The sequence below is a fragment of the Lissotriton vulgaris genome, chromosome 9 (assembly GCF_964263255.1).
Source record: "Lissotriton vulgaris chromosome 9, aLisVul1.2, whole genome shotgun sequence".
Lineage (NCBI taxonomy): Eukaryota > Metazoa > Chordata > Amphibia > Caudata > Salamandridae > Lissotriton > Lissotriton vulgaris.
The window spans coordinates 69971549-69991602 of NC_141697.1; the positions used below are offsets into that span (position 1 = coordinate 69971549).

The window sequence follows — 20054 nt, forward strand, 5'->3', positions numbered from 1 at the left end:
AAAAACGCCCAGAAGGAATACCACCGGAAAATAAGGGACAACAAGCGGACTTTCATCAAGAACAAGATCAACACCAACACAACTAACGCCAAAGAACTTTTCAACGTTATACAGCAATTCACCAAACCCCCCAGCCAAGCCACAGACGTCACTCCCTCCCAGGAACTCTGCAACAAGCTCAGCTCCTACTTCCATCTGAAAATCAAGGCCCTCTATGACAATTTCAGCAAACAGATGCCGGGTACCACCCCCCTCCCCACCACAGACAACAAGCCGACCGGCACTCCCTGGAATCCTGCCACTGTGGAAACATCACCGCGACCATGAACAACACCCACTCTGGAGTCCCCACGGACCCCTGCCCTCCGCACATCTACCACAGGGTCACCGCAGCTTTCGCACCCGAACGAGGAAGGACCATCCACACCTCCCTCGAATCCAGCATCTTCCCAGATGACTGGAAGCGGGCGGAAGTCAAGCCCCTCCTCAAGAAACACACGGCTGACCCGACGGACCTGAAAGACTACCGGCCCATCTCCCTGCTCCCCTTCGCTGCCAAGGTGACTGAGAGGCTTGTAAACACACAGATGACCGCCTTCATCGAGGAGAACTCCAACCTAGACTCCTCCAAGTCCAGATTCGGTAGCAACCACAGCACAGACACTGCCCTCCTCACCGCCACGGATGACATCCGCATGCTACTCGACCAGGGACACACTGCGGCCTTCATCCTACTAGACCTCTCCGCAGCCTTCGACACAGTCTCGCTTCGCACGCTCGCAGCCAGACTTCACGACGCTGGTATACGAGGACCCGCCCTCAACTGGATCCGATCCTTCCTCTCCAGCAGAACCTAGAGGATCAGACTCCCTCCCTTCCTCTCCGAACCAAAAGATATCAACTGCGGAGTACCCCAAGGATCATCGTTCAGCCCCAGGCTCTTCAACATCTACATGGCCCCAGTCGCCGCCATTGTCAGACAGCATTGGCTCAGCATAGTCTCATATGCCGACGACACCCAGCTCATCCTCTCCCTCACGAAGAACCCCGAAGACATCAGACTCAGCTTCCAGGAAGGAATGAAGGACGTTGTGTCATGGATGAAAGATAGCTGCCTGAAGCTCAACTCGGAGAAGACTGAGGTCCTCATCCTAGGACCCTCCAACTCTGCCTGGGACAACACCAGGTGGCGCTCCGCCCTCTGGAGTCCACCCACCCCTACAGACCATACAAGGAACCTCAGCATCACCCTGGACTCCTCCCTCAACATGGCCCGCCAGATCAACTCCGTCGCCTCCACCAACTGCCTTCGCATCCTCCGAAAGACCTTCAATGGATACCCCCCGAATGCAGAAAGAGCATCACCCATACACTCATAACCAGCAGATTAGACTACGGCAACACCCTCTACGCTGGAATCAACAGAACTCTGCTACACAAACTCCACACCATCCAGAACGCCGCAGCCAGACTCGTCCTTGGGACACCATGACACGAACACATGACCCAACACCTACGAGACCTCCACTGGCTCCACGTCGAGAAAGGAGTAACCTTTAAACTTCTCACCCATGCCTACAAATCCCTCCAAAACATCGGACCCAAATACCTCAACAAGAGAGTCTCCTTCCACATACCCAATAGGAACCTCCACTACACCGAACTCGCCCGGGCAGAGACCCCTCCGCATCCACAGAAACAGAGCTGATGGACGTCCCTTCACCTACAATGCAGCCAAGACGTGGAACGAGCTCCCAGCAAACATCAGACGATCCCCGAACCTGCACACCTTCAGGAAGAACCTCAAGACCTGGCTCTTCGACTGAGCTGGAGCTGCACCCCCCCCCCCCCTCTATCCCCAGCACCTTGAAACCCTCACGGGTGAGTAGCGCCCTTTATAAACCCCTGATTGATAGATTGATGCCTGCCCCCACCACCATCTTCAAAATTATCTGCATCGTTTACAAAGTCACCATCACCAGCACCCACGATTATCTCGAGTACAATCTCAGTCTAGAGGAAGAAATTACTTAGGGTAATAATTGAGATCGTAAAGACACAGTTATAAGTTACAAGTGTGAAAATTCTTGGCCTCAACATACTCCAGATGGATTAACAAGCATTTACAATGCAATGGTCTCGTCTTTGTTAAAGTTAGAGCTATTGGCATTGCAAATGGCATTCTTTTCATTTTTTTTTTTTAAACATAAATAAATGGTATTGTCATTTACAATGGCAATAGGTGAGCATTAGAGAGTAGTCGAGTGTATTAGCAGACACAGAGCCCCACACACACAGAGCCCACACACACACAGAGCCCAACACACACACACACACACACATAGCCCCACACACACACAGAGCCCCCCACACACAGAGCCCCACACACACATAGCCCCACACACACAGAGCCCCACACACACAGAGCCCCACACACACAGAGCCATACACACACACACACACACAGAGCCCCCCACACACACACACACACACACAGAGACACACACACACACACACAGAGACACACACACACAGAGCCACACACACACAGAGCCACACACACACAGAGCCACACACACACAGAGCCACACACACACACAGAGCCACAAACACACACAGAGCCACACACACACACAGAGACACAGACACACACAGAGACACATACACACACACAGAGCCACACACAGAGCCACACACACAGAGCCACACACACACAGAGCCACACACACACAGAGCCACACACACACACAGAGCCACATACACACAGAGCCACACACACACACACAGACACACACACACAGAGCCACACACACACACACACAGAGCCACAGGTCAGCCGGTGCCCTGGCGTCCGTGCCCTCGGCACCCACTGCCCCTCACCACACGCCCACCTCTGCCCAGTAAACCGAGGCAAGAAAAAACGATCACAACCAGGGAAGAGAGGCAAGAAAAACGATCACAACCAGGGAAGAGAGGCAAGAAAAAACGATCACAACCAGGGAAGAGAGGCTAGAAAAGCAAGCACAACCAGGGAACATAGGCAAGAAAAACTATCACAACCAGGGAACATAGGCAAGAAAATACGTAGGCCATGTATACAGCAAATGTCAAATATATGCTAGCCAGGAAGAACGTGCAGCACAAGGTAGATATACACTAGCCAGGCAGAATGTGCAGCGGGAAGTAAAAATACACTAGCCAGGCAGAATGTGCAGCAGGAAGTAAAAATACAATAGCGAGACAGACTGTGCAGCAAGAGGTATAATTACACTAGCCAAGCAAAATGTGAAGCAAATTATAGATATACACTAGATAGACAGGATGTGCAGCAGGAGGTAAACATACACTGACCAGGCTGAATGTTCAGAAAATGGAAGCTATGCACTAACCAGGCAGGATGTGCAGCAAGGGATACAATTACACTAGCCAGGCGGAATAGGCAGCAAATGGCAATATACACTAACCAGGAAGAATACACATCAAATGATACATATACATTAGCCAGGCAGAATGTGCAGCAGGAGGTAAAAACACACTAGCCAGGAAGACTGTGTAGCAAGGTTAATAATACAATAGGTGTGTAGACAGTGAAGCATAGAGAAAAAATACAGTAGCCAAGCAAAATAAGCAGGTAGTGGTAAAAATACACTCGCCGGGCACATTAGGGAACAAGAGGTAAAAATACACATCAGGCAGAACGTAGTGCAAATGATAAATACACACTGGCCAGGCAGACTGCAACAAGAGTTAAACTAGGCGCACAGACTGTGCAACAAAGAGAAAGAAGTTTCAGGTTACAGCTTAATAAAACACATATAGCCATCCTCTGCAATTCTCGAAGATGGTGGCTACAACAAGGGTGGGGGCACATATAAAAAGGAGCGAGAACTTCAGCACTGGTGTTGAATAGCCTCGTGTTATCTAACTTCGAAAGACAGACAAATAGGGCAGACTCAACGAATCTCCTTACCTTGGCGCCACCGCTCCGAATGAGAAGCCCCCTCCACCTGTGGAGGTGCCTCCTGTGGTCGCCCCCAGGGTGGCGGTGGCGGTACCGGCCCCGAACAAGAAGCCGGTGGCCATTCTCCTGACTCAGCCAATGTACCACGCGGGGCAATCCAGGCTCATGCGGGCCACGAAAAGACAGGGGCAGCTGATGACTAGTCGCAGTGCCAGGGCGCGTTTACATCCTAGCCTCGTAAGCTAGAGAGGTGAGGACTCTAAGAACAGTGCACAGCTTCGCAGCGAATAGGCGAGAGAGAGCAACGCTAGTCAAAGAAAGTGAAAGTAAAAACACAAGTTTTCATAGGCGTGGCGTCCTCGCTGTCACTGGCCCGACTTGAGACCGGCATGCATTGCGCGAAGCTGTGCACTATTCTTAAACAAGGAGAGCAATCCTGTTCATTATTCAGTACAGGTGTTCCGAGGAGCGCTGTACCCCCATAGAGCTCTGTACCCCCTACTGGTATTTTTTTTTTATTTTCACTATGCAAAGTTTCTTGTTAAGTGTACTAGCTATTGGAAAATATATTCACAAATGTATTTTTGAAAGGGATCTATTATTTATATACTTCACTACCTCTGTGAGGAGGTGCAACATAACTATTTATTATGGTCAGTGCTTCTAAAAAAATTGTGATTCCACTCAGTGCTTAGTTTATAAATGAATGAGTGCACATGTCTAAAGCTCGCCTTGGAAGCCCAAGTCCAGCCCTATTAAACGTTGGCCTTTCAAATACCAAGGCTGCATTGTCTGGAATCCACCTCAGGCCTCTTTAATCCACCACCAGACACCATCTGCCTCTTTATCTCACTCATGCAGGTTAATGCTTTCTCCATTGTTGACGTTTTTTTGACTTTTTCTTCCTCCTTCCTTTACTTTTGTGCGTTTTTTTCTTTTTTACGGTCAGTAAATGTTTGATGAGTGAACATACGTGCTTGGTCCCCAAAAATGGGTGCCTGGTGGGGCCCATCAACTAAAATGATGCACTGATTCCACTGTCATTGCAATTTCTCCGTAAATGTGAACTCGCTGCGTCTGTCACATAATCTACAATCTGCTGCACAATTTGCAGAGTTTAATCACAGGTGCTTGTTGCTTACACAAGTTATTAAAATTGCTACGTGTGAGACACAAATCCACCTCCTGTCGTTTTATAACTGTAATATATCATGCTTACTAGCGCTGACGAGGCATTGAAGCACTTTACGCCAGGCAGCACACTGCTCCGGAACCCAAGGTTGGAGGTCAGTCTAGTATGATTGGTTATTGTTAACTGGTCATCTTTCTGCCATTTGGTCTAGTCATCTTCTGTCTGCTATTGAAGAATTTGTACGAGAATAATTTTGTCTTGGTAGTGTTAATACCCCCAAAGCATTGACTGGCGGAAGAACTTTTGTCTGCTGCACAAAAGATGAGTGTGTAAACGGTTAGTCAAACAGGACGGAATCACTACTTAATTGAAAATGTTTGTTTACTTGTCACAGAAATGTACGTTTACATTACAGACACTGTGCTCAAACTAGCAGTAATGCTAAGAGGACTTAGACTGTGCAATAACGACAGACCAAGTGATAATTGTGCTACGCCTTTTGTTGTAAGAACTGTGCACACATAGGCTTGCTTTCTACTGAGCGCACAGTTGTAGAACAGTTGGTTTACACTTCCAGTATGTTTATCTTGGGAGGTAAAATAGAAACGACAACGCAACAACATTAACAGATCGTATGTGCTGGGAGAACGTGCTCTTGCTGTCTAGCATTTACATCTACTCTGCTGAGGTTGCAGCTTGCTTTCTTGCTTATGCAGCCATCGCGCGCAGTAAATACTGTACTCCCAAGGAGCTGCCTCTGAAACGAAGCAGGTCACATGCCGGTGCTGGAGTCGGGCGCTGCCCAACGAGGCCTGAGGTTGTCTAGTGCTTGAGGGGGACGAGGGTGATAATGGTTGGTGAGCATGAACGATACTGCCATGCGAGCCTCTATGCTGCTGGGTGTCTGTCTGTCTGTCTGAGCCCTCCTGAAAGCAGCAGCAACAGAGCAGGCAGCAGCGACGAGGACCGCCAGAGCGTCCCCAGGGCAGCCGCTGCCGCACTGCATATTGGGCGACACTGGAGCCTTCTCCCCGGAGGACAAATTGTATAAAAAGAGGATAGGGACTGGCGTCACCGCCGCCCCAGGCCACGCACTGCCCCTGGTGATTCGCTCTCTTGGCTCGGTTCGCGAAGCCCCTTCCTTCCTGCTCGTCCACGCCCTCCGCCTCAAGCGCCACTTTCCATCGGGCACGAGGCGAGCTCTGCAGAACTGCGGCGCAGCAGCACCCGCAGCGCACAATGCCAGGGCATGGTACACGAAATGATGGTGGGCGTGGTGCTACGTCATATCGTAATGTGCGCATGCGCACCATTCTTGCGCATGCGCAAAACAGGGGGGGGGGGTACAGCGCTCCATAGGGTACAGTGCTCGATAGCACACCGGCAGCTCGAGTGTCCCTACTTCCAGGAACAAATGGTGTCTTTGTTGTAGAGGAGGGAGACGTAGTTTCGATCCACCTGGAGGTGGTGGATTCGCCGAACATCAGAGTCGGAGGGCTCTAGCCTGCTGAAGAACGGAGAGGCAGTCGAGGTAATGGACGTCGGAACTTAGGAGTTTGATTCCGGCCGGTAAGACACTAGGAAATAGACTTTAGTGGTTTGGGGGTGGATGTTGGGGTAAATAGGGGGATATCCCCAACCCGGGAGCTCCTCACTCGGCAGCCGCCAGTGCGACTACTTAGTTGTAGGGGGGTGTGTGTGCATGCGCGTGTATGTGTGTGTGTGTGCATGCATGAGTGTGGCTGTATGAGTGTGCGCACGATTGCGAGAAGCTGACTTGTTGTGAATGTGTTTAGGAGATGTGCACGGCGCCGGGCTGGACGTGCGCGTCCTCAGACCCCAATCGCCGCGCGTGCCCCGATCTGTCTCCCTTGAGAGGCATTTCAACGACAATAGGTCTCAAGGAAGAGACCTAAAAAAGAAATTGTCAATAATTAAGCCATTAGATGACATGTTTTGAGAGGGTGCTGTCAGCAGACTTAGGAACTGACACACTAGCAACGATTCAAAAACAGGGCCTACAGACGTATGCATACCTTAATCACTCAACATCACTGCTGAAATCCTGGTGAAAATAATAACCAATTATGTCAAGTAAAGAAATAACAGAGCGAGGAGCAGAATACTGTGGCGTCATTGGACACCAATAAAGCATTTGTTCCATAGAATGGCCATTCCTGATCCTGAATGAAATTCCAGGCCTGAGGTATATTGCTCTACAAAACAAACTATGGCTAGGGTATGGATCAATGGGACTCAGGCGAGGAACATACCAATATCCTGAGGGAATCATCAAAGATGCCCTATTATCCCTGAAACGGTTCGCCATCACCACAGAACTCCTAGCCAAAGCGATACGAAAAAGACCCTCATGGGTCTGCGATGAAAGAAATTCATTATATGAAGATGACATTGTATATATCTAGCAGACCCAGAATGGTGGTATATAGCCACAGCCTGGGACACTATGTTTATCCAATTCAAGGAATTAGCTGAAGAGAACTCCCCACCCTCACCATCCCAAACTTCACGGCTCCTAGGTTCCGGATACCTCCGGGGACCTACAGCCACACTAGCCATTGTCTTCATACTGAACTATACCTTCTTGGCTGCTAACTCAACCTCACTCCTAATACCCTGACATTACCCTCTTCCCCCTTGTTGCATTGAAATATGCCAGAGGTCATACTGCTCCCCTACCAGTGGCTGTTCCCATGCCCGGGGCCCGCCCCCCGTGACATTCTCCGTGCCATAAAAACCCCAATTGTGTTTAGCATCATTCTACCACCATCCCTCATGTCCACCCACACCCTCCCTCCTTCCTGCCCCCGCTTACTCCTTCCCCATTTTATAACGCAATCCCATTCTCAGCCTTCCACGTTTGTTGCAGACACTCTGTACGTTACCACCTATTGGGCTTCTCTTATCCTACTGAGACAAGCAGGGAGACAGTAAGCCGCAGGGACACTGTAAGCAGCAGCAGATAACAGAATGATTGTGACAACTTAATATGAGCTAGTACACACCCCTTTGCAGCCTACAGAACGAAGCACAAGCCGAAACCGACAATCTTAGGGTACCAGTTAGTTCCCTTTCAAATGGATGGTAAGCTACAGTATCTTGTATACTTGTGCTTCATGTACCAAAATTGCAATGTATCAGAGAGATATGCTGCTTGTTCTTGTCGCCAGCCTGCTATGTCTACTAATGTCAAAGCTTAAAAAATATAGCAGACCAAGAAAACGTTTTGGCCAGGCTAAAGCAATTATTCGATATAAGAACTACTCAGAAGAAATCATTAATATTCCAAAAGGGAGGATGGATCCCAGAGAACTAGGGGCCAGATGTATGCCCCTTTTTTGCGGCTGCAAATGGGAGAACCTCCCGTTTGCGGCCACCAAAACGGGTAATAGCATGTACAAATGCTATTTTGCAAGTCAGTGACACGCAAAATAGCATGCTATGTACTAGTATTTTGCAACCACATTTGACTTCAAGTACTACTTCAAGTAGGTGGTAAACCACTCGCAAAGGGGAAGGGATCCCCAGGGGACCCCTTCCCCTTTGTGAGTATTTTGGAAAATATTTTTAAGAGCAGGCAGTGGTCCCTAAGACCACTGCCTGCACTTAAAAAATTAAACTGAAAAGTAAAATTTTTCTTTTTTAAATGCATTGCATTTTACTTTAAGGAAAACGGGCTCCATTTAAAAAAGAAACTGCTTTATTAAAAACTAGTCCCAGACATGGTGGTCTGCTGAGCCCAGCAGGCCACCATCCCTGGGAGGGCCTGTCATTCCCAATGGGCTCGCAAATGGCGAGAGGCTCATTAATATTCATGAGCCTCGCAATTTGCAAGCCCATTGGGAATCGCAAACAGTGTTAAACATACTTTTGTACATGCAAAATAGCGCCTCGCAAACTGCGAGTCGCAAATGGCTCGCAATTTGCGATGCGCTATTTTGCAGGTCGTACATCTGGCCCTAAGTTCCAATGTCCCTTAAAGTAAAATATAGCCATTTCAAATACATGGGGAAATGGGCTATATAAGAGGATCACACACAGCCAGATAATCGGGACCTCTTATGAAAGAAGTTGGAAACAAGCATCTTCTTCAGCATCGTGACAGAACTCTCCAACCCCAGATCCAACACCAATGACATCCCACCTTCACAGGACCTATGCGACTCACTGGCTACCTTCTTTCACCACAAGATCATCGACATCCATGATAGCTTCAACTCCGACACCATCAACTCCGACATCCCCACACCCACCGGCGAGACAAACAGCCCTGTGACCTCAACCCGCACCAGCCGCCCGACCACCTGGACCAACGTCAGCGACGAAGACACCATCAAGACCATGAACTCCATACACTCCGGATCCCCATCTGACCCATGCCCCCACCACGTCTTCAACAAAGCCAGCACAACCAGCGCACTTCAGCTCCGGAAAATAATCAACTCCTCCTTCGAGACAGCAACCTTCCCGGAGAGCTGGAAGCATGCCGAGATCAACGCCCTACTAAAGAAACCCAAGGCGGACCCCAAGGACATCAAGAACTTACGGCTCATCTCCCTGTTCCCCTTCTTGGCGAAAGTCACGGAGAAGATAGTCAGACAGCTCACCCGCTACCTCTAAGACAACAATTTACTGGACCTATCTCAGTCAGGCTTCCGCAGCAACCACAGCACCGAGACCTCCCTCATCGCCGCCACCGACGACATCAGGATCCTGATGGACAAAAGAGAAACAGCCGCCCTCATCCTTCTAGACTTATCAGCAGCCTTTGACATGGTCTGCCACCGCACTCTAGCAGCACGCCTCGATGACGCCGGAATCCAAGAGAAGGCCCTGGCCTGGACCGCATCCTTCCTCACCGGCAGAACCCAGAGCGTCCGCCTCCATCCCTTTCGCTCCAAAACCACCGAGATCATCTGCGGCGTCCCACAGGGATCCTCCGACAGCCCGACGCTGTTCAACATCTACATGGCACCACTCGCCCACGTCGCACGACAACACAGCCTCAACATCATCTCCTACGCCGACGACACCCAGCTGATCATATCCCTCACCGGAGACCCCCACACCGCCAAAGCCAACCTTCACAGAGGAATGAAGGCCGTCGCCGAATGGATGAAGCACAGCAGACTGAAGCTGAACTCAGACAAAACGGAGGTCCTCATCATCGGCTCCACCCCCTCCGCCTGGGACGACTCCTGGTGGCCTACCTCACTAGGAGCAGCCCCAAGACCCACCAACAACGCACGCAACCTGGGGATCATCCTAGACTCCACCCTCTCCATGACCAAGCAAGTCAACGCAGTTTCCGCATCCTGCTTCAACACCCTCCGTATGCTCCGCAGAATCTTCAAATGGATCCCCCCCCCCCCGTCACCAGAAAGACCGTCACTCATGCCCTCATCACCAGCAGACTGGACTACGGGAACGCCCTCTATGCAGGAACAAAAACCAAGCTCCTGAAGCGGCTGAAACACATCCAGAACGCCTCGGCACGGCTGATCCTCGACATCCCGCGACGCAACCACATCACAACACACCTGAGAGACCTGCACTGGCTCCCCGTCAACAAGAGGATCACCTTCAAATTCCTCATCCACGCACACAAGGCCCTCCACAACGCCGGACCAGTCTACCTCAACCGCCGACTCAACTTCCACACCCCCACCCGCAACCTCTGCTCCGCCAACCTCGCCAACGCCACAGTACCTCGCACACGAAAAACCACCGCCGGCGGCAGATCGTTCGCCTTCCTCGCCGCCAAGACCTGGAACGCTATCCCCACCAACCTACGACAGACCCAGGACCTCTCAGCCTTCAGAAGACTCCTCAAGACCTGGCTCTTCGATCAGTAGCAGCCCCCTCCCCTCCCACCCCCAGCGCCTTGAGACCCTCACGGGTATGTAGCGCGCTTTATAAATGCATCTGTATTGTATTGGGGAGCCTCAAGTTGTTGCCAATGGTAAGAGTGGCAATATACAAAATCACTGCATTACCCCTGCCTATGAGGAGTCGTATTAGGTCCAGAAGAGGAATATTTAGCATTCCTTTAATTTTCCTGCCTTTATAACAGATGGGAACCAGTTTTACGTTCTTAAGGAGTATTTTCCCTACTCGAGACTTTTCACAGAAAAAGACCTAAATTATTTTGAATTTCCAATTATTTATGTTTTGGAATCTAAGTGGCTCGGTGCTTGCTTATTGTGATTTTTTATTTGATGTAGCAGTATGTAGTTTGAACGAACTACTCTAAATTAGATGCATTGCATCAAATGTTTATTTCTAGTGATAGGCAATAACAATCTGTCGGAATAGAGAACCATGATAGTGTTTCCTCTTCTACAGTTACGTAAGTTCAGTCAACAAATCTATTCCTCTGTGTGAGGCTTTAGACCCCGAAAGACAAAAGAATCCTTTACAAAGGCCAGCTACACAATAGCAAATCGTTTTGTCCTAGCTAACCCTAAATGGTTCTCCCCGATTGGATGGGTGGGATTGCATGAATTAATGTGACCCACCCCTAATTATTCTGGTCATATGCCGTTGTTGTATTGTTTGTTGCCTGTGTCTGCCATTGTATACAAGACTTTACTATATAAATATAGTTTGCCTCGTCCGGTTCTGGAAAAATCACAGTTCACCCTCATCTGCTGCGAAGCCCATGTTTCCTCTGAATGTATCACAGGAAACAGCTTACACGTTTTGACTTTTTGGGCCTCGGCTATGAGCTGCAGCTGTGGTCCATACAGCTTGGAGATCTCGATATTCATGCCGCCTGTGTAGCCTGATGGCACGAGTGATGATGGAAAGGCAAAAACAATGGCATGGAATGTACCCAGAGACCTTACCAGTGGTTTACATTGACTTAAACATTTATATCTATCAGTTGTGTGCTCTCCTTGTATAATTGTACCTATTGCACCCTTATAAGGGTTTAGCAATGCACAGTTGTGCAAGGCAAGGAGCAATGCATGGTCAAGCAACTTGACCCATGACTTTATGAGGGCATGATTCGTGATGTCATTTCTTCCATGCATATCGATTTTTGTGAGTTTCATTTAGGTGTACACCATACTGCAGAAGCGTGATGGTACCATCTGCTGGATTCTTGTGTCCACTGACTTTGGTCCATATGAAGTGGTAGCTCAGACTGCAGATTGCCTGCCTATTACATGAGGGGCAATTGTTTGTTCTAAGCACATCGGACATACTATAGTATCGGTTATTATTCTTGTACATGATTATTGAATTTACTCCCCCAAGTCATTATGCTCCATCGTCTAGCCCATTCTTCGTTCACCTAGGTGTATAAATGACCTGTTAGATGTTCAACATTTGATTCAATGCCTATTAGACTCCCCATCTGACTCATGTTTTGATTATTCTGGTAGTGGTTATTATTATACCTGTATATGATTATTGTACGTACTCCCCTTATGTCTCTATGCTCCATCGTATAGCCCATTCCTACTCGTTCACTTCAGGTTTATAAATGAGCTGCTATGTGTGTACTATTTGATTCAATGCCTATTAGATTCCCCATGTTAGACTCATGTTTTGATTTGCTACCTTTGCTTCAAATTGTAAAGCGCTCTGATATCCTTTGGGATCAAGTTCGCGCTATATAAAACTTTATAAATAAATAAATAAATATATTCATATATTACAGAATACCCCATCAAATCCAAAGCTTTTCATTTACAGAAACGTTGCCCAAATAACTTGAACACAGATACTGGCAGGCCTAGCACCACACATTGTGCTGAGAACATTACAAAGATCAAACTTCGAAGGTGGCATGGCACCCTCCAACACCCCTAACAACCCCTAAGGTTTCATAATCTGAAGAATACTTATGACACATGTGTATGTAATTTGCGAGTACTTAAAGGCTTGGTTATCACGGTATGCACTCAATGACACACCTTCAGAACTACACTATTCCATCGTCATAATTGCGATGCACTGTTCCAACACCTTTTTGGTACGGACTGTCATCGAGTGCACGTTTGAAAGAACTAAAAGAAAAATCAAGAAGGCATTTACAGTAGACAACCAGCAGACTTGCAAAACTGTATATAGTCCAACTTACCCACTCACAGTCCATACCGAGGACAGCGACCTCCTCCAGTTCCTGCTGCAGAAAAGGCCAGACCTGCTCCCATTGCGCCTCCTGAGAAACGATGACGGGCTGAAAACCGAGAATCCTCTCCAGTAAGGAAACTGCTGAGAGGTCTTCTGCTGCAATCTGTTTCCCGTCGTCCGGCCCTTGAACCGTGACCCGATGGTTAGTATTGTGGCTAATCCGCTCTTTTCGGCGCTTGGATACCTTCCACAAGACAACGCAACCAACAGCAACTCCAACCAAAGTAGCAGCGGTCAATGTAACTGTTGCTTGCTTGGGCATTTCCTTACACCGCTACCTAAACACTGGAGAAGAACATTTGAAATTATGTAAAGTTAGACCTATTGCACTTCAATAACACCTAATGTCATTTTATTGTAATTAATAAAAAACTATATATGCCACAAGAGAGCTCTAAAAAGTAAGTGCCAAAGCCCAATCTCCTTCAGAGTCTTGACAAATTGTATCTGATCTTACATTGTAACCAATGCTTCCCACTTTCCTGCCCCAGATATTTTCAAGTTTAACGTTGACCCCTTTTTTGGTCTGTGCCACACTTGCTGCAAAGTCAGTTCTTTCATTAAGAACCTTTTCTGTACAAAAATGTGTGTTCCATCGATAGTTCTGAAGCATCTCCCCATAACATGTCTCTCATTACTTTATTACCGCGAGTACACTTCTACTGAGTAGGTAGCCTGTTGTATATAACAATTCGGTACAAAAGGGGGTGGTGATGGACGGAGCATCTGAACCAATCAAACACTCACACCCAGTCAAAAGATCTGGGTTTGATCCATCACCGTTCTTTAGCCCACTCTGCCACCCCAATTCAGACATGGCTATATGCAAATCAGTCTGACCCTGTGCCTCATGGGAACAGTCCAGCCCGAACTGCCAAGCCATGCCTTCCCTGGACCGGAAACAAGCTTCCGAGGACCGGTTTCTGGCATTCCAGCCGTCTTCAGCCAGGCTTGCTTAAATCCAGTGGCAAAGTGAGCAAGGGACTCACGTCTGAGCATACCCTGCCACACTTATGGCGGCCAAAGCGGTACAAAAGGGGGTGGTGATGGACGGAGCATCTGAACCAATCAAACACTCACACCCAGTCAAAAGATCTGGGTTTGATCCATCACCGTTCTTTAGCCCACTCCACCACCCCAGTTCAGACATGGCTACATGCAAATCAGTCTGACCCTGTGCCTCATGGGAACAGTCCAGCCCGAACTGCCAAGCCATGCCTTCCCTGGACCGGAAACAAGCTTCCGAGGACCGGTTTCTGGCATTCCAGCCGTCTTCAGCCAATGATTTGCATATAGCCATGTCTGAACTGGGGTGGCAGAGTGGGCTAAAGAACGGTGATGGATTAAACCCAGATCTTTTGACTGAGTGTGAGTGTTTGATTGATTCAGATGCTCCGTCCATCACCACCCCCTTTTGTACCGTATATAACAATTCGGAACATGGATCTTGATTAAATTGTCATCCTTGTGCTATTATCATTCTCCAAATCCCAAAATTCATTAACACCCCTACCCAAAATACATTTCTTTTAGCTTAATCAATTTGTGAGAGGTCAGAACAAGGTTTAAGCTAGAGAAATTCAAGGCATAAGAATGAAATGTGTTCTCTTGCCTTAAAGAGCTCACTGGACGTCTACAGCATCTTCCCTGCCGGGGTATTTTCAGCCACACACTCGTCATCACACACAGATTCTTGTGAGGATTTCAAGAGCATGGATTTCCTCCTTGCTGTTGGTAAGGACAACCATAGGGAATACTGTTGCTAAATGCTAGAACTAAAATGTGCTTAGTTCAGGCTCTTCCCACCCCTGCAGCTTCATACTTGCGGTCTAAAATTAATTTCTTAATTGTGTTAGATCACCAATTGCATTAACTGCTTTTTTCGGAGACAATTGAGCCATAACAAAATCTACCCTCAAATCATTCAGAATCGACAACAAATTCTCAAAGATCAGAAATGTGAATGCATCGCTTATTAACCATTCCTCATTATAATGCCGGCAAAAATTGTATTTAGAGTGACTTTCATTAAGCAAAATCAGATAGCAGCTTGCAAATCATTCTGTACCAACTACGGATACTTCTGCTCACCTTGGTTGAGCAAATTTTGACTTCCTCAGAAATAGTGTCAGCATTCTAGCATTTTGTCTCTCTTGAGAAGTCTGATCGTTTCGACTAGTAATTGCCTCTAAGACTACACAATTTACATACAGTGCAATTCACTCCCTGGCTGTAAAGCAAGGGCATGATATCTGCATTTAAACCTACTGAAACAATGAAGTAAGACAATCTATGTAGAAACAGGCAACGCATGCCCACCCCAAAATGAACAATTACCTTAATTCTTCCACATCAAACCCACATGCTTGTCAAACGCATCTTCTAGAACACTAGTTTTTGAATAGTTTATTTTAGGATTATTTAACAGTGGCTGAATATAAGGATGTGATGCATCTTGTAACCTTACTGCTGTCAAATCAATTTTACACAGGTAATTTTTAAAACAGGCAGATGTGTTCTGTAAGAGAAAAGTACCAGGCGTAGCAAATATACAATTTAAAAAGAAGGAACACTAGAATGCCCCTTTCTTTAGTCCATTATGAAGCCACATATCATAACAGAGCAAGCGTTAATAGGCCCCTTTATTAATTTCTGCTCAAGATCTTACCACTAACTGATTGAATTTTTTTCTCCCATATTCACTAAAAAACAACCTCTCAACTCTAATGAAAGTCTCATGAATCCAATTCGTTATGACTGAAGTCTCCGCTTATGGAGGATGCTTGCATCAAGCTTCTGAGAAACGGATCAATGGTATTTATGTTTCAACATTTTTATAAATGATTCAAAACGGACTTAGGGCCAGATGTAGGTAATCCCAATGTACCTATTCTTAAATACCGAATTTTACCGATTCGGTATTTAAGAATAGGTAAATGGGATGTAGATAAATTTTCGGTAAAAATTACCGAATCGGTAAGATTCGGTATTTACTGATTCGGTAATTGCCATCCATAGGAATGAATGGCAATTACTGAATCGGTAAATACTGATTCAGTAAAATGGGGAGACATTCAAGGGTGCCAGGGTGTCACTTTGACACCCTGTTGCACTCCTGAATCATGCTTGGGGGCAGATGTGGCACACATACATGCCCTAAGGGCATGCATGTCTGCCACATGGCACAGTTGAAAATGCACAGATTCGCATTTTCAAAGGTATTCCTTATTTACCACCAACTTATAGTTGGTGGTATATAACGAATCCTAATATGGGAAAAGCACTCATTCGAGTGCTCCCTACATTGCAAATTTGGTAATTTACCGATTCGGTATTTTAAGGAATCGGTAAATTACAGATTCCTTAAAATACCGAATCGGTTAATTACCAAATATGCAATTTAGGCCACCTACATCCCAAATGCCCAATACCGGTCGGTAACGGCCGAAATTCGGTAATTTCGGCCGTTACCGACCCTTATTGGGCCACCTACATCTGGCCCCTAGTGAATAATATTTTAGTCAGCACTACAAATGGTCAAAGAAAGCTTAATTGTCAAGACAAATCCATAAATCGTCACACAATTTCTGTTCAGTTTTGAAAAAGACAATATGCATAACACCCCTGGCGAGGAGATCTTGGAAAATTGGTGGGCCAGATTATATGTTTCATTCCTCTGAGCGTAGACCCAGCCATTTTGACTGATGCCCGGTGGAGCTACCTCGCGAGCTAAAGGGGAGATGAACTATGGATTCCCTCCTTGACAATCACCTACCCAGCCGGTCCTTGGGCAAACTCTCCTGCGTCTCTCCTGACCTTATCTCACTCTTCCCCCTTCACTTTACCCCCTACAGCTCTACTCTTCTCTTCTTTCCAGCTATTGATCCCTACCCTCACCCGTCCTTTCTCCTAGTTCCCACCCCGTTTATCCACTGGACTTTCTTATGTGATCTTTCCCTCGTCAGTGAAGACTTAGCTATTTGACTGATGCCCGACGGAGCTACCTGTTTAGCTAAAGGGAAGACGGGCTGTGGATTCCCTCCTCGGTCGTCACCTACCCAGACGGTCTTTGGGCAGACTTCCCTTCGTCTCTCCTGCAGTCTTTTCCCTCATCCTCCCCCTTCACACTCCTCCCCCCTCCTCCCTACTTCTCTCACCTTTCTTTCCTCTATTAATGTGTTGTTTATTTTTTACGTAATGTGCAATTGTTAGCATTTTCTGTAACATTGTGTAACCGAACGTAAAGCGCTCTGATACCTACGGGTCTAGCCAGCGCTATATAAAACTCATTAAATAAATAAATTCCTTAATATTGAGCTTCCAATTAATCTGATCATTACTAACATAACACATATTGGGCATTTCTTCTGCAGATTACGCAAGTAAATTCTATTCTCAGGTGACATCAAACACCATCTGCTATTATCCCAGAATCAATGTCAATGAATGTCAGTGTTGGTCCAGCCCTGGTCAACTACTCGAACCAGACAAAAAACAACCCCTACCCTCCTGGAGACAAGACAACATGAAGGACCAGCTGCATGTCTGCCATAGGAATGGAGAGCCTCCACAGACACACAAGAGAACTCCCACTTTTCACAGGATGATATGGCGAGGGTAGCTGGAGTCGATGTAGAGCTACCCTTCCAGGTGTTGTAGGATTGTGGACTTATCCTCAGCTGTGCTGCAGAACCTTAAAAAATATTTCTTTTTTTAAAAGGCCATTATCCTGACCCATGGCTCTCTAGCTTGTTTACCCTTTATTCCTCCTTTATTGTTCCCATCTACAGATGGAGGGCACAGCAAAACCCTATATTGGCCCGTAATGGCTCAAAACACAGGAGCTAGTGTGCACCACTTGTTGGCAGCGCACGTGGTGCTAAAAATAACAGCTACTGGTTAGAACAACAACATTGTGGCATCCAGTGACTCTGAAAAGCGCTGCTACCTCAAGAAACAAGTGGAAATGGAAAAGGAAAGTCATAGGAGAGAGCAAATGAGTGATGATATCTTTGTAGAGGGTAAGCTTCGACTGAGGGAGGAGGGTTCTCTCCAATTAATGACCTCAGTGGCGCAATGAATGAATCTGAACTGCCTAAAACTAAATGCCAAGAAAACGGAGGTTCTGTTGGCAAACATTCTCTATGTTCGGGACCTCATTGGTGGCCTCAAGTATTAGGACAACGTACGGTACTAAAGCTGCTGACAAGAGTCTGGGTAAGTAATAATAAGCTGTCATTTGCACCTCAAATAAAGGCGGTGACTACCTGCTGCTTTGGTTTGCTCTGAAGCTTGAAGAAAATCCTCTGGAACTTTTCCCGTTCGATTCAGATGACGATTTTTCAAGCTCTGATCACTACATGCTTAGACTATTGCAAAATCATGTATCTTGGTATTACCAAGTATGCTAGGAATAGATTGCAATTATCCAAAATACTGCTGCGAGGCTTCTAGGGCATCTGCTTGGATTTCATTCTGTCTCCAACTCTGCACTGGCTCCCTGTGGAGAAGCGCATTCAATTTAAGGAGTGTGTTTTTCAGCACGCTCTGAATAATTCCATCCTCCTGGTCTCAATTCTATCCTCCAGCCCTATCGTCCCACCAGATGTGTGAGATCGTCTGAGCTTAACTTGGCAGCTATACCATGCTTTAAGTTAGTTAGGCATGGAGGTAGCTCCTTCTGTTTTCAGTGGCCTAGTTTATGGAATAAACTTTCGGTAAGGCTTCGTAACAACACAAATGACATCCATTTGAGAAACAGTTTAAAACCTGGCTGTTTTAGAGCTGGAAGTCTTGGTTCTCCCTCTTGCTGTCTCTGTTAGGTGTGCTAGGAAGCCCTAATCAAGGACAGCCAAGGGCGCTAATAATTCGCCTTACATAACAACCACTGGGGTCCAAAATGCACCACTCCACACTAGGTCAGGTGGACGCCACCCAATGTAATGAAACGAAAACGAGCAGCAGGCCCAGCCCAAGCCACCCTATAGGCAAAAGCCATCAGCCACCATAGGATTCCAATTCATCATGAGGGGGCATGCCTCGAAAAATCAGAACAATGTTCCCAGACCTGCAGGCCTGGTGATTTGAAAAATCTAGTCAACCTAGTTAATGCGCTTGACTCAAAAAATTGTCTCAAATTGTGTGATCCTAGGCAAATATTTTAATTCCCAGTCACCTTTTTGAATATTATCACATACGAGAACATCTTCAAATACGTGAGTTCAGCATGTCTGCTGTACAAAAAACTTCTGTTTGATTTAACCGCTACCGCGTTTTCCCACTGTGTGCTGGAATTTGAAAAATGCACTGTTTGTGACAAAGCCAGCTCGTCATCCGCGTAGCGCAGGTAACGCCCATGACGAGCTGGCTTGGTCACCAGCGCTGAAGGGGTTAATAGAACTTTTGCTCCAAGTAAACGAAAAATCTAGCCAACATAGAGAGTACCGATGACCCCCGACTTGTCTCTTTAGTTCACTAATAACATTGTCATCAGAGAAGGGGCAGGAATGTTTCTAAGTTCATATTTAAAAACTCTCACTTTTAATAAATATATTGGAGTAAGCCAATCACTGGTCTTAAACTATGCAAGGAAAGAGATATTCAAGACTTTTCAGAACCTCCACAACACAAGCAGAGATGACTACAAAAGAGCAGCGTACAGAAAACAGTGGTCCTGGACCTATCCACATAAATACCTAATATGTACAGTTATTATTCAGTATCAATTTCGAGCATACATATTGTCAGCTCACGGTTACCAAGAATCCAAACTAGTTAAAAATATTTTAGATATGC

General features: G+C 46.8%; 1 protein-coding gene across 2 annotated transcripts in view; it reads right to left on the reverse strand.

Annotated features, from left to right (window-relative positions):
* LOC147689618 (exonuclease 3'-5' domain-containing protein 2-like) overlaps positions 1-20054 on the reverse strand; it is a 91856-nt gene that overhangs the window by 66563 nt on the left and 5239 nt on the right. For both annotated transcript variants that reach the window (XM_086937045.1, XM_086937044.1), the window contains exon 2: positions 13207-13544. In XM_086937045.1, the coding sequence (XP_086793171.1) occupies positions 13207-13521 (315 nt within the window). In that variant the 5' untranslated portion in view covers positions 13522-13544. The remainder of the gene's footprint in view (positions 1-13206; positions 13545-20054) is intronic.